The 15871-nt window shown below is 41.2% G+C and overlaps 1 protein-coding gene across 2 annotated transcripts in view; it reads left to right on the forward strand.

Annotated features, from left to right (window-relative positions):
* RET (ret proto-oncogene) overlaps positions 1-15871 on the forward strand; it is a 192811-nt gene that overhangs the window by 103850 nt on the left and 73090 nt on the right. The window contains exons 2-4 of one of the 2 annotated variants that reach the window (XM_053311676.1): positions 4718-4969; positions 8730-9020; positions 14757-14998. In XM_053311676.1, the coding sequence (XP_053167651.1) occupies positions 4718-4969; positions 8730-9020; positions 14757-14998 (785 nt within the window). The remainder of the gene's footprint in view (positions 1-4717; positions 4970-8729; positions 9021-14756; positions 14999-15871) is intronic. The other variant, XM_053311677.1, reaches the window with a different exon arrangement.

Here is a 15871-nt window from a genome sequence, read left to right on the forward strand (position 1 = left end):
ATTAGAGGAGTTTTATACCAAGCTATTGCTTTCCGATACAAATCAAACCATAACCTGCATGGTATCTAAATTTTGTGTACCAGCAGTGAAAATATGACAACAATTGGCACAGTCATGATCCAGTTGGCTGCAATATTTTTATGTATTTATTGTTTGTTTTAAACTCTGTATTAGACCTTTGATTGAAATAAACATTGATTGTGTTGTGAGAACAGCCTCATTACAGTGTTTGTGTGCATTGTGGTGATTATTACATCCTTCAGAAGACTGAACATCTGTTTGTAGACAAATTTACTATTTTTCTGCACAAGTTCAACGAAGTACATGTGAAATCAATCTTGTGCAGGTTCCATTCAGAAACTATCAACAACTCATACCTGCCCACTTTATGACTTTATGGTAGGATGGTAAAATATCAGGTAGTAAATTTTTGCAATCAAACATAACTGTCAATTATCATTAATAACAGCAATCATTTTAAGACCTTCCTACTGCCATGCTAATTGATTGCTGAAATCTAATGTACAGCCATAAATAGTGGGTTATTAATAGGAGCATCTTGTTTGGTAACATGATTATCTCCTCTATGTTTAAAAAAATTGCTTAGTTTTACAATCAGTATGGATAGGAATATAAACATGGTGTTTTTTCAATAAAATGTGGTAAATTGCTGGAACTGAGAAATGAAATTTATTGCACAGTAGGGAAAGATTTTATTATTATTAAAATACTCTGTTCTGAAAATATTGCAAAGGTAGTATGTGGGAATGTTTATTATATGTCCTAGTCAGGACTGTATGTGGTACTGTTATTTGGTATGAATGAAGACTAACTAGGGAGAGAGAGAGAGAGTTCCTGTTGTTTAATCTGCCTGTTTCTTTAAGACAATAAAGAAGTCTTACTCTAATGGCTGCTGTTCTCAGCTTCCAGGTAGAGGAAGGAACATAGGTTGCACTTTGTGGAAGAGTATGGTGCTTGCTGAACTGAAATCTTTCACCACTAAATGTCTGTAGCTGAGAATTATTTTCAGAAACTAAAACTATCACAGTTACTGGAGCCATGGTAGTCTCACTAATAGATGTCGTAAGCTTTAGAGTTGAATTATGTTTTTATAGCGTTGTTGATGTTATACACGTTATTGCATTACATGTATCCTGATATTTCAAAATGAGCTCAGACTGATGTATATTTTATCCCCACAACTTTGTAAGGCTGTAAGTTAGACTAACAAACTAACTAGTGACCCAAAGCCAGGGGTGTTGTTAGCCCTGGGACCCTCAGGCACATGCCACAAATGTTTTGCTTGGTGCCTTAGATCTCCAGCACCTCCCCTGACCTTGTTTGGAGTACGGATGAGGTTGGGGAACATGCTGAGCTAGAACTTTAATTCCAACCCATTGGGTGGTCTCTGTCACCACTTCCTCTGCCCATCCATAACTTCTTGTATTCCTTGTATGTACTGTAATGAAAAGGGGATGGGTGGATGAAGTGCCTTTCCCCATTTCTTCTTCCATTCTGGGAAAAAGGTGCTCAGTCCTTCCTTCTCCCCTTCCAGTATGGTACATGTGGCTTGGAAAGAGGAAGCAGGGTTGCTGGAGTTTTGGACTGTCTTGAGATGGTGGCCCCAGTAATGGTCCCAGCATCCCTGTGAGAACTCTGTGCTGGGGCAACAACTCCAGTGACTTGCAGACTCTGTTGTCCCGGAAGGAGGAGGCTTCACTGCGATTTTGGGCTCTCTTGGGGTGTGGTCCTAGCAGCCCTGCAGTGCTCTGTCGGATCTTACATGGGCAGTGACCACAGTCTTGGTGACCTGCAGGCCCTCTTGGCATTCTAAAAGGAAGAGGCAGAGTTACTGGGACTGTGGGCTCTCTTTGGTGCCCTGATCACCCTACAGTTTGTGCCCAGCAGCAATGCATTCTGCTGGGCTAAATGAAGAAGCAGTGGTGGAGGCCAGTGGGGTTTAAAACAAAATTTAAAAATCAGATGTTGGCTTCAAACCATAGGTTCAGGTCCTGGTTTGTCAGTCCAAAATAACCATGGTTTGTGAGCAAGCTCAGGCATAGATGTTTATCCAAACCATGATTTTGCATTGCATCTGTACTATGAGCAAGTGCAGTTACACAGATTTAAGCTTGGTTAGAGTGGGGGTTGAGGATAACGCCTTTCAGAAATGTTTGATGTGAGCATCTGTTTGAAGGAAGTGAGATGGTGGCATGATATACATGCCCAAGGAGAGAAAAGCTATGCCTAGGGACAGTGAGGCCCTATGTAAATTAACTATAGAACGATTTTTTTGCTTAAGTGTGATTAAAGAAGTGATTTTATAAAATGACAAACTTAGGGCAGATACCTTTAAGTCCATTATGTGTAATAAACATGCACATGGTAATAAGATACCAAACAAAATGCCAGTAATAAATCCTTCTCTCAGAAAGGGAAAAAGAAAGAGGCCCATGCTCCCAGGAGCTGTTAGTTTTCACGTTGCTACTTAAGGTATGCAGCTCTAACTGTTCAAAGAGAAATTATTAGTAAATGTTTGCCTCCTTTATTACTTTACTAGATTATTAGTTTAATGTACAGTACATGCAGAACAAATCACATAAGTAGCTGTAAATCATACGGTTATAATTCATAATAAGATCCAGTGATCTCATGAATCATGACTATATTTCAAAGGATTATGTAATGTTTCCAAATGGAAATACAAGTCTGTAATTCACAGTATTCTACTGTATCTTTTCGTTTCTTTGATTATATGGGTCTAACACTAATCACTAGCTAAGTTAATTTTGTAGCTCATGAATATTCCTAATGCATCTGGGAAGGACATTTATTCTATTGTCCCATAAAGATACATTCAATTTCTGTATATGCATCTACATTCTTCCAGTAAACGTGTAATAAAAAGAATCGTGGCTTCTGCAACACACAATCTTCAACTTTTTTTCATGCTGTCAGGAAATGAGCTGTGATTTCATGCACTATTGAACTCCACTTTAAGGAACACTGTGGTTAAAAGAACTTTAGTCTGGTTCTTTGCAACCTGCTTTTAAATGGTGTGCATGTCTCTGGACAAAAATGTTCCTGGCTTTGTGTGTCATTCAGTTAGGGAGCGGGGCTTGTCTCCCCTCCCTGCATCATAGAGAAATCATGTTTGAACTATAGTGTAGTAATTGCAAGTTCACAACCCCATCTTCTTTTGTATGTGATGGTATTTTTTCAGGGGGGAAACATATCCACTGCTGTTTCCTTTTGTAAATATAACATTAAACATTCTCCAATAAAATGTCAGTCTACTCTGTGATACAGCTTATTATAGGTGTCTGTGGAGTTTTGAAATTAAGGATATTCTTTTCTATGAGTTCCCCCCTTATATCATGGGAAATGGGAATAGCCTTAATTAGAAGGCATGTCTGGCAACATAACATCTAGCTTTGTATCTGTTCAAGTAAATGGGAATCAATTTATTTGAACTGATTGAACGGACCAGCAAATACCACATTACAGCAACTCTTATCCTATGGACTTGTGTACAAGAAAACTTGAAAATGGTTGAGAACATTGATTGAAAGGATTCTGAATAGGCAGCTTGGACCAACATGCCATGGTGTCAGGAGAAGAATCAGCATAGTGGCCTCTAGCTCCTCAGTGGCAATGTGGTAGTGCCAAGAGCACTACTGAAATCAGGATTGGGGAGTTACCCATGGTGCCTTATGTGGGTCCCTAAAGATCTTTCAGTTCCACAGGAGGGGTGTAACCCTGCGCTTGCTTTTTCTGGAAGGGCTGTGGAGAATGTTACATTGCTAGCCACACAGATCTGGCAGACTTGCTCTCTCCTGCTTGCCAGACATAGATCTCAATTTCTGTTTTGGTGTATTATCAGGTAGCACTGCCACAGTTCCTAAAACAATAAAGTGTCAAGATATAACAGATGGTATTAATTCATAGCGGTCAGTCTATGGCCCTTCAATTTGCTTCCTTTATAAAGCAGTGAATCTTCCGAGAGCAAAGGTTATAATGGTTTTTCTATGTCTGTAGTCTGGTCCAGGTGTCATTAAGACCGATTGAAGTTAATGGAATGACTATATAACATAAGGCCCACCCTGTTACATATTTCGTAGATCTGATGCAGACAAGTACGGGTTCATGCTTAGCCCCTGGAAGACGTGTGTTCAGAATAGGGATGTACCCAAATTGGTTTGGCACCTCCTTAGGCAAGCGCTGACCTGGCTCAGGCACCCGCATCTGAACCAGTTGGGTGGGGCGGGGAGTGGTTCCTTTAAAAACCAGGTAAGCAGGTCCATACCTGCTCCTCCGCCACCCCACCGCTTTTCCAGGCATGACACTCACTGCCCCAAAAGCTGCACACAGCTGTAGTGCTGGTACTAGCAGCCTGCATGTAGCATTGTCATGCACATGGCCGCCACTCATACCATTATTAAATGTACTTAATAAATTAATACATTCATTATTATTTGTTTAGTAATAAATGTAAAGGCCACACTCCAGCTGGTACTGACTGGTATCATTTCAATGATATATACGGACCTGCTGCTACAATGTGATGAACCAAAGTATCAGCCATGCAAATTTCTCCCTTATTAGCTATAGACATGAGCTTATTTGGCTTTTTGAAAGTTGGTTTCTCAAATGACTACTCAGAAATTGTACAGCTTGAAACAGCTTTGCTTATTATTGTTTTTTTAATCCTTTCCAGTTGCCTTTGGCCTCTACTTTCCCAAGAAAGACTACTATGAGACTGTCTACCTTGATCAACCCAGGGGAACCACCCTATTGCAAATGAATGCCTTGAAAGATTCAGAGGATGAAAAAGTCTACTTTTGGCTATGTCCACAGCTCCGTGTCTCACGATTCGGAATGAGAGATAATCTCTGGTTTCAAATCCAAGGGAAAACAGGACTCCTCTTCCTCAATAAGAGTTTGGATAGAGAAGACTTTGATACACTGTGTAAGTCACTCAGATAAAGCCCTCACTACAGCAGTATACATTGTATATGATCACTACAGCCGTGTACATGGTATATGATGCTGAATTTCATTCTACTTGGTGGGATTTATCTAGTGGGTATAGAATAGATGCAACCTTTTTTTTGCAGAGTGTGGAGGATAGCCATGAACCTCCTTTTACACAGAACAGCATTAAGACAATATGAAAGCAAACACTAACAGGAATTGTCAACATGTTAGCCCGTTGCAGCAAAAACAACGATGAGTGTTGTGGCATCTCAAAGCCTAATAGATGCATTGTAGGATGGATTTCCTGAATTGTTCTTGCTTATAAAGTGTAATCATAGATATATTAGTTTAAAGATGTTACAACAAGAAGAAAACATTGGTAATAGGGATGTGCATGGAACTAGTTCTGCGCACTCCCAGGAGGGTGGGAGTATCTTTAAGGGGCAGGGGAGGCGCTGCTTACCTGCTAGCCCCCACCCACACGTGTGTCAGACATTTGCATGGTGATGCTGACCAGGGCAGCAGGGAGGCATGCTGTAGCCCCATGCACCCGCTTTTTGTGAGAGCACTGGTGGGGGGGGGAGCAGTGAGGCAGGGGCTAGCAGGTAGGCAGCACCTCCCCTGCCCCTTAAAAAACCCCCACCCTCCAAACTGGCTCAAAGGCCGGTTGACGGAAGTGGTTCGGCGGTCTTAGAATGGAGCACCAAACGGTTCTGTGCACATCCCTAATTGGTAATAGCACTATCTATTTTTCTTTTGAAAGCTTTCATTTGAAATGCATCAGGAAACCTATACCAGCCTCAGAGGCAGGCCTAAAACTGGTTCTTGAAAGCAGCAATTTATTATATGAAAATAACCCATTGTAGTTTGACCTATGGCCAACCTGAAGGGCAAAGTGTGTCGTTCTCTGGTACATCAGTTAAAACAGCTCACTCAAAGGACATATTTAAGTGCATTATTGAAATTCTTGGAACGCAGCTCTTTTGGAGTTGCTGACCCACCCACACTACGGCCATCAAAATTAACTGCCTGGTTGCTTCTTAAAAAATTCCAGTGTTCCCTGGATTTCCTGAGAAGTGAGATGGGGTAGACATAGTAACATTGGGTAGATTTTTTTTTTTAAAAATGTTGCATTATTGAAGAAATAATGTGCGGAGTTGAATCTCAGGAGATGAGTTTGATCTGCCTGTTCTGGATGGGGACACACTTCCACAGAAGGAACAGGTACGCAATCTGGGGGTGCTTCTGGATCCAAGCCTCTCCCTGGTGTCTCAGGTCAAGGCAGTAGCCAGAGGTGCCTTCTATCAGCTTTGGCTGATACGCCAGCTGTGTCTGTTACTTGCGATAAACAACCTCAAAACTGTGGTACATATGCTGGTAACCTCCAGACTGGGTTACTGAAGTGCGCTCTATATGGGGCTGTCTTTGTTTGTAGTCTGGAAACTACAGCTGGTCCAGAATGCGGCAGCCAGGTTGGTGTCTGGGTCATCTTGGAGAGACCATATTACTCTTGTATTGAGAGAGCTACACTGGCTGCCAATAAGTTTCCAGGCAAAATACAAGGTCCTGGTTATAATCTATAAAGCCCTAAACAGCTTGGGCCCTGGGTATTTAAGAGAATGTCTTCTTCGTCATGAATCCCACCACCCATTGAGGTTATTATTTATTGTTTACACAGTCAGGTGTTATTGACTGGTTTGTTTTATCCAGATATCAGGTCCTTCCCAAGGACCTGGGATGGCTGAATTTTATTGTCAATGTTGTTGCTGTTGTTATAGATATCGTTGCAGAATATAGGCTGTTCCCAGTAAAGCTGCTTTTTGTAATTGGCTGATGGTGATTTCTGTGGCCCCTATGGTATTGAGGTGCTCTTCAAGGTCTTTTGGAACTGCACCCAGGGCGCCAATTACCACTGGGATTATTCTGGTCTTTTTCTGCCACAGCCTTTCAATTTCAATTTGTAGATCTTTGGTGATTTTTTCTTTTTCTTTTTCTTCTATTCTGCTATCCCCTGGTATTGCTATGTCGATTATTTTGACTTGTTTTTCTTTCTTCTCGACTACAGTTATATCTGGTGTATTGTGTGGCAGATGTTTGTCTGTTTGTAGTCAGAAGTCCCATAATATTTTTACATCTTCATTTTCTACCACTTTTTCAATTTGATGGTCCCACCAATTTTTAACTACAGGTAGCTTGTATTTTTTGCAGATGTTCCAGTGTATCATCCCTGCTACCTTGTCATGCCTTTGTTTGTAGTCAGTCTGTGCGATCTTTTTACAACAGCTGATTAGGTGGTCCACTGTTTCATCTGCTTCTTTACAAAGGCAGCACTTGCTGTTTGTTGTGGATTTTTCGACTTTGGCTCTTATTGCATTTGTTCTTAGTGCCTGTTCTTGTGCAGCCAATATTAAACTCTCTGTTTCTTTCTTCAAGTTGCCATTCTTAAGCCATTGCCAGGTCTTGGTGATGTCTGATTTTCCACTTATATTGTGCAAATATTGACCATGCAGGGGCTTCTTTTTCCATTTTTCTGCTCGTTTCTTGACTTGTTCTTTCTTGTAGGCCTGCTTTGTTTCATTAGTGTTGAATGGTTTCTCGTTATTGACCATTTGAAGTGCATCTTCTTCACTGTCCTTGATATATTCTTCAAGGCCTCTTTTCTCCTCCTCTACTGTTTGATGGACTTGCAGCATTCCTCTTCGACCTGAGTTGCGAGGGAGGTATAGCCTATCAACATCACTGCGGGGGTGCAGAGCATGATTGATGGTCATGATTTTCCTGGCCTTACGATCTAGCGTCTCTAGCTCTGCCTGGGTCCAGTCTATTATTCCTGCAGTATGTCTGATAACAGGTATAGCCCAGGTGTTTATGGCTTGTATTGTGTTCCCGCCATTGAGTTTGGACTTGAGGATTTTTCTAACTCTCCTGATATATTCACTTCCAATCTTTCTTTTAACTTCAGTGTGTGCAATGTTATCAGCCTGGAGAATGCCCAAGTATTTGTAATGTTCTTTTTCTTCCAGGTTCTTGATGTTGCTTCCATTGGGCAGTTCTATTCCTTCTGTTTTTGTTATTTTTTCTCTTTTCATTATTAATGCAGCACACTTGTCTAGTCCAAACTCCATTGCTATATCGCTACTGAATATACAGACAGTGTTTAGCAGTGATTCAATTTTTGACTGGGACTTTCCGTACAACTTCAGATCGTCCATGTACAGTAGATGGTTTATTTTACTTGATGTTTCAGATGTTTGGTATCCGAGGCCTGTTTTGTTGAGTATTTGTGAAAGTGGGGTCATGGCGATTACAAACAACAGAGGGGATAGTGAGTCCCCTTGGAAAATGCCTCTTCTAATGCTAACCTGTCCAAGTGTCTCGCCATTGATTGTTAACTGTGTACTCCAGATGCTCATTGCTTTTTTTATAAATATCTGAATGTTTTTGCTGACACCAGTTGTTTCTAAACATTTTAGTATCCATGTGTGAGGCAATGAATCGAAGGCTTTCTTGTAGTCAATCCATGCAACAAAAGCGGGATATAAAATGTAAATAATAATAATAAATAATAATATTTTAACTTCCTTGCCACACAAAATGAAACTCATTTTGGAATGTGGGCAAATCTGAGGATTAAGAACATGCTTATAATGGAGAATATGAAACTACTTGGTGGGTCCAGCTGGGCAGAAAAAAATAGATGTTGACGAAGACTGTTTGTTCCTTTGTAATCTTTGTTTTCTCTTTTACAATAGTTGCAGGGAACTGGGTGACAGTGCCAAAGCTGATACTCCAGATTTACCTCTCCTCTCAACCTTTCCAAGGGAAAGACTGCCCAGATTCATATGCCAAAGTTCACCTCTCAGTCATCAATGCCACCATGCCGGCTTGTAGTTCTCTGGTGCCAGGACAGCTGTGTTTTGCTGATATGGATCTGTCTTTCCACATCAAGGAAAACAAGCCCCCAGGAACAGTTTACCAGTTCCAGTCATCATCTCTACAACAACAGTGCCAGAATGTGAGCATTTCCTACAAGGTGATAGCAGGTAAAACAACAGTTTAGCCAGTTGGCTCTCAGACATGTAGATAGAGCACTTTTGCATTTACAGATTCTTGTTTTCTTGGAATGCCTCTGCTGCTTTAGGGCATGTTTCTGAAAATTGTCCCCCGGTTTCTTGGGGAGGTACTGAATGCTAGGCAAAAGGTGCATTGGGTGGGGGAAAGCAGAATGCACTTGCGGAGGAGATATGAGGAGCACTTGGTCATAACCTTTTGCATTTTGTCTCTTCTTGTGCAGTAGAAATGATACAAAATTCTTCTCTGTATGTAATAGTACATCATATCCCTCTAATTTACACTACAAATAAGCACTGAATTTATGGGCATGATAATTTTATTAGAAATATTTTATTATTTTCAAAAAGGTATTAAGTCAACATTTACCCGTGCTAACACATTTTCATTTTCGTGTAAAGGAGAGAAATTTTTTCACTTTCTTTGCTGCAGCAAAGAATTTAGAAAATGTGTGTGATTTTATTTTGCTAAATAATTAGAAGTCAAAACTATTCTGGAAAGGGCTTCCACTAATTAGGGTTTTAACAAGCCAAACTAGTATTGGGTTCTGCCCCATTTGATTTAGATTGTGATTTGAAAGAATGTTTATACTTATGCTGTGAGCCACCTTCAGCATCCTGGAAAGGTGGGATATAAACATTTAGAATGAATAATGACATTTCTTCTACATGTTTGCTGCTTAGTATTGTGGGCCTTAACCTAGGAACTCTATCAATAGAATATAGCTGCTGTATGTTCTGCAGCACCAAGGTGGTTTGGTCCAGCAATTAACAATTGACCTGCTCTCTTTGTGCTTCAGCACCACCACTATGGATAGCTAGCGGGTAGTGCTGCAGTTGTCAGCTGAGCTCTGGAGCAGTGACTTGGGACCAGTGGAATTCTACCTAGTTCTGTAATGCTCCTGTCTTTGATCTGGCTTCCCAGTCTCTGTAACTTGTGGCTAAATCATAGGCTGAATTCTTCTCGGTCTGCTTGTCCCATCTGTAGCATGCTCTCAGTGGATTGTTTGTAGCATCCATAGTGGCCCTTGTGTAAGGAGTCTTTCTGGCTGTGGTGCTCCACAAGATTGCACTACCTCTAGCAGAAGAAGAACAACCTTGGATGCATGTTGTGCAAGGTGTTCTCCATTTGCATGTATACAGGGCAGGTTTAGTAAAGAGGTTATGCAACAGGTTACACAAGAGATTTCTCCAAAGTTTGTCCAAGGTCTTTCGTGTGTGTGTGTGTGTGTGTGTGTGTGTGTGTATGTGTGTGTATGGGCTTCTGCAAGAGCTGCTGTAGTGAAGGATCTAATTTGGAACAGGGGTGCAACAGGCATGTGTGACATTCTTACACTAGTACCACGGCACTTTTGCTAGCAAAAGACTAATCTGCATGCTATCCATTGAAAACAGTAGCTGTTAACTAATTCAACAGGAAATAAGCGATATTATTTAAACAATTATCAGGAAACACAATTCATTTACTGACTGCCAAAGCAAAGGCCCATCAGAAACTAAGTAGGGTGCTCCATTGTGCTACAGCCAGAGGTGCATTTAGGGCTCTGCTGGGCAATCACACCACCCAGGACAGACTAAAGAAGATTTCGGGGGGCAGGGGCTGTGGAGGACCTGGACTTCGGCCCCAAAGTCGAAGTTCTCAAAGGTAAGAACGCTTCTGGCTAAAGCTGAGAAATCCCTGTCTCTTGTTTCTGCTCCCTGTATTTCTGACAGTGAGATGGATGCAGAGCAAGGCCTCTGAGGTTGACCTTATCATTTGGGCAGGTATATTCGGGAGGACAGATGTCTTAAGATAGCCTGGTTCTAGGCTGTTAGAGTTTAAAGGCCAAGCTAAGGTAATGACTCCCTTTTCATAAAATGGAAAAGCTAGTTTGTTTGTTTTACAATATTTCTATACTGCTTTTAGTTACATTCAGAGTGGTGAACAGAAGTCAAAACATAATCATAAAACAGTTACATAAAACCAGCACCAATTTCATGGCCACATACTACAACCAATGCAGCATCAGATTAACTCTGATCAATATTCACTTGAACAGCAAATTTCTTACTAGTTTCTGAAACCCCACACGATTGGGCTTAAACTTGCCATTTCAAGTCCCAAAATTGAGGTGTGATGAGCAAAACTATAATTCTGCTCTAGCCTCTCAATGATGATAATTTGGAATCCAACCTTACCATCAGATTTCAAAAGGTGGGGCGGGGGGGGGGGTTGTTGTACAGCAAAAGGCTTTCCCAGTGGTGAAAGTTGGTCCAAGCCATTTGTTTTCCCTTGCCACAATATTCAGGGATAGTGGTGTGCATGGTTCAGTCCGGGGCCATAGAAAAGGCCTCCAGACCGGTCCGGAATTCCGGCGGGGGGGGGGGGGGGATAAGTACTCCCGCCCCCCCCTAAAGAGACACTCCCCCCAGTGCCGGACCACGCTTCTGTGGTTCCGTGCACATCCCTATTCAGGGACTCCTGATAAGTCCCTAACCCTTCCAGAATTTTTCTCATCCAGATTTCAGCCTGGATTTTGGTATTCTGAATTATTTGGTTGTGTTTCCGAAGTGGAACTCATATAACAGGATTTCTCCATTATTCAGTTTATAATTTCTAAATCTTATACAAAGCACAGTGCATGGGCCAGTCTGTTCCAACTTTGATTCTTTTGAGAAAGATGCTTTAAAATGGCAACGTTGGTGTGATTTCACATATAGTTGGTTCAGTATTCTCTTTGTGTGGAGTGCTAAGAGGATGCAGGAGCACATGTGAACACCATTAAAACTACACACACACACACACACACACACACACACACACACACACACACACACACACACAATATCTTGATGCAACCATACCTATGATCACATCAAGATTGCTTTTTTGGTAATCTATATATTCAGTAATTATGAAGGGGAATGTAAATAAATAGAAGCAATTGAGTTCAGCAAATTGTGTATGACCCAATTTAGGAACTAATTTTAAACTATCTCCTAGAATATATGGAATTTAGGTGCAAGCAGAACAAGCAAGATAAACATAAGTACAGCCCTGCTAGATGCCCAAGGCCCATCTAGTCCAGCATTCTGTTTCACACAGTGGCCTACCAGATGCTGCTGGAAGCCTACAGGCAGGAGTTGAGGGCATGCCCTTTCTCCTGCTGTTACTCCCCTGCAACTGGTATTCAGAGGCATCCTGCCTCTGAAGCTGGCCCATAGCCCTCAGAATAGTAGCCGTTAATAGACCTCCTCCATGAAATTATCCAAACTGCTCTTAAAGCCATCCAGGTTGTTGGCTGTCAACACATCTTGTGGCAGAGAATTCTGATTATGTGTTGTGTGAAAAAGTACTTTGGTTTGTTGGTCCTAAATTTCCTGGCAATCAATTTCATGGGGTGATCCCTGGTTCTAGGGTTATGTGAAAGGGAGAAAAACTTCTCTCTATCTTCTTTCTTTACACCGTGCATGATTTTATAGACCTTTATCATGTTTCCCTGCAGTCATCTTTTTTTCTAAACTAAAAAGCCCCAGGTGTTGTAGCGTTGCCTCATAAGGAAGGTGCTCTGGGCCCCTGATCATCTTGGTTGCCCTCTTCTGCACCTTTTCCAGTTCTACAATATCCGTTAATTATTTATTTATCATATTTTATTTATCATAAAGAATAAGTGGTGACCAGAATTGTACGCAGTACTCCTGGTGTTGCCATACCATAGTTTTGTGTAAGGGCATTATAATATTAGCAGTTTTATTTTCAATCTCCTTCCTAATGATCCCTAGCATGGAATTGGCCTTTTTCACAGCTGCCGCACATTAAGTCGACACTTTCAATGAGCTATCCACCACAACCCCAAGATTCCACTCCTGGTCAGTCAATGACAGCTCAGATCCCATCAGCATATACGAGAAGTTGGGGTTGTTTGTCCCAATGTGCATGACTTTACACTTGCCAACACTGAACTACATTTGCCAGTAATAGACTGGGGGAAATCCCGTCATCCTTAGTTTCTATTCAAGCCCACTTCCCAGGCCCTAACAAACCAATTAGGAAAACCCTAAAATAATTAGAAATGGTCAAAATTTGGATATAATGAAGAATATAAATACATATGTATGTGCAAATTGAGAAATCCGCTCCAGTTACAAAATGTACTGATTGTGAATTATAGAGTTGTGTTGCAGAGCACTCTACTTAAGTTGTTCTCTATCTATCTATCTATCTATCTATCTATCTATCTATCTATCTATTTTGGTTGCACCATCCATGTACATGATGCTTAGCACAGAATGAAAAGACAGGCCACTGTCCCAAGGCTCACAATCTAAAAGAGACATACACAACAAAGAAGCACTAGACAAGTGAATGTAAGGAGAAATTGGGGGGAAAGATGTAATCATTTTTTAATGTATGCTTACTTAGTCTTCGTACTAGTATACTATATACTTTTCAGCTTCTTAAAAACTTTTAAATTGGAACTTAAAAAAAAAAGTAATATTAAATATGGTTTTAGCCTGGTTTTAATTTGTTTAACTTAAATTTGGTTAATTTTATTAGTCTTATTTTACTTTTATATTCTGTCCTTTTATGAATGTTGTGAGCCGCCCCGAGCAGTAGTGTACTGGAGGGCAGTGTGTAAATATTTTAGATAGATAGATAGATAGATAGATAGATAGATAGATAGATAGATAGATAGACTGTGAGAATTAGGGCTTGAGACAAGATTCTATGGAAAATGTAGGACTTGAGAAATGATTAAAATGTGTGTTGGACATAAGGGAAAGCACGGGGAAATGTTTGAAGTAGCAGGGCTTTTTCAGTAACTGAGGGTGGTAGGGTTGGATGGTAGGGTTGTGCACAAAACCACCTGGCCCAGTTTGGTTCAAGTTCTAACTGAACTCAAACTGCACTGGGCCAATTTGGTTTTGGCCCCCTTCGAAACACCCCCCCCAGTTCAGTTCGGGGAATTCAATGAACTTTTTTTAAAAAAAGAAATCCCCCCCCTTTTGTTAACTTAACCTCTCAGAGGGGCTTCTCCAAGGTGGCAGGCTGGGTCCATGGGGGTTCCCCCTCCCCCTCACCAGCCTTTTCCTAAAAATTGCCTCGTTGGGGTGTCCTTGGCCCTTTCCAGGCCTATTCCCTGGCGTATAGGCCATTTTGGAGGCCGCCGTGCCTGCGCAGTGGGACCCTGCATGGCTGGATCATGACCACGGTGTGCACCAGAGTTCTTGCTGATGTGATAGAGAGGAAGGCTCATACTTTTGAAATGTTGTAAAGGTTGAAGCAACATGATTTTGCAGTGGACTGAATATGGGAGGCAAGGGATCAAGGAGAAAACCAAGGCTATGTGTCTGATCTACAAGGTGGATGTTGAAATTGCCTGTGAATAAGAAGGCTTTAATGAGTATAGGAGAGCTCGGAAGGAAAGAATAGGAATTTAAGTCTTGGACATTTTGAGCTTTGGCACTGAAGAAGTGTCCAACTGGAAATTTTAGAGATGCACTTGAAGATGTGATATTGCATGGAGGCAGAAAATTCTGGGGTGGAGGAACAGAACTGGATATTATTAGTACATAGAAGTTGCTGAAAATCATGCAATTTGATGAGATCACCCAAAGACAGCATGTAGAGAGAGAAGAGCAGAGAGCTAAGAAGAGAGCTTATATAATATACAGCTACTGCTCTGGTAGTGATTAATGAGAAATAGATGTTTTTTTATTGTATTCCAGATGAAGGCTTGCCATTTCATTATGATGAGGACACCACAAGCATTAATGTAACACAGTATCTGGATCGGGAGGAACGAGAGAAGTATCAGCTGATTGCTAAGTGTATAGTGAGAGAAGGTTCTGAAGAGACTATCAAGGAGGTGCCTTTCCTTGTAAATGTACTAGATGAAGATGACATGCCCCCCTTCCTTCCCAACGGCACGAACACAGCAGATGCTGTGGTGGAGTTCATCAGGAAAGAGGTAGTTGCTTGCTTCTGTCATGTTCCATGAGGAGGTAATGGAACTGCTTTGCCTGTTTTAATGATTAGGGCTCTTGAGCATGGGCATCTTACAGACTTTGCACCTCTTCACACAGTTTTTGGCACTCACAGATTCATGTTGTGAAGTGCTCTGATGAATCCATACATGACAGAAATATTACGTTGGAATTGATTAAGTAAAGTAAAGGGTGCCATCAAGTCGATTTCGACTCCTGGTGCCCACAGAGACCTGTGGTTTTCTTTTGGTAGAATACAGGAGGGGTTTACCATTGCCTCCTCCCACACATTATGAGATTATGCCTTTCAGTATGTTCCTATATCGCTGCTGTCTGATGTAGGTGTAATTGATTACCCTCCTAAAATTTCCATAGGCCCTCATGCCTAGGAGTCTCCTAATGGATCCATTCCAGAAGAGTTATGTGGATAACCAAATCCAGTGAAGTGTTTCCTCATGAATGCATTTTGGGGGTCACTTTCACAAGCAACTCGTTAGAGAATAATGTTATGTTGGATTCTGACATTCATATGTTGGTACTACAAAGCTTAAATGTGCTGCCTGGATTAATGGAATCCTTTTTCCTGAACTGGATTTCAGTGATACCACACAGATAAAGAAGCTCAATTGTATTTTAAACAGATTGTCGGGAAAACACATTGTAAGTAGTCCCATTTGACATGAACAGTGACTGTGGTAGATGTAGAAGTTGCCCTAAAGCAGAAGTTTTTTAACTGTATGCCCAGTTTACAGATCAAGTAAAGAGTTTGATCAAAGACTGTCATTTGTGATCATTGCATTCTGCAGCCACAGGAAAGTGGTTTATGTTTCCTAGGCCATGCTCTCAGTTTGCATGCA

Source organism: Hemicordylus capensis, chromosome 3 (genome assembly GCF_027244095.1).
Source record: "Hemicordylus capensis ecotype Gifberg chromosome 3, rHemCap1.1.pri, whole genome shotgun sequence".
NCBI classification, from domain to species: Eukaryota; Metazoa; Chordata; class Lepidosauria; order Squamata; family Cordylidae; genus Hemicordylus; species Hemicordylus capensis.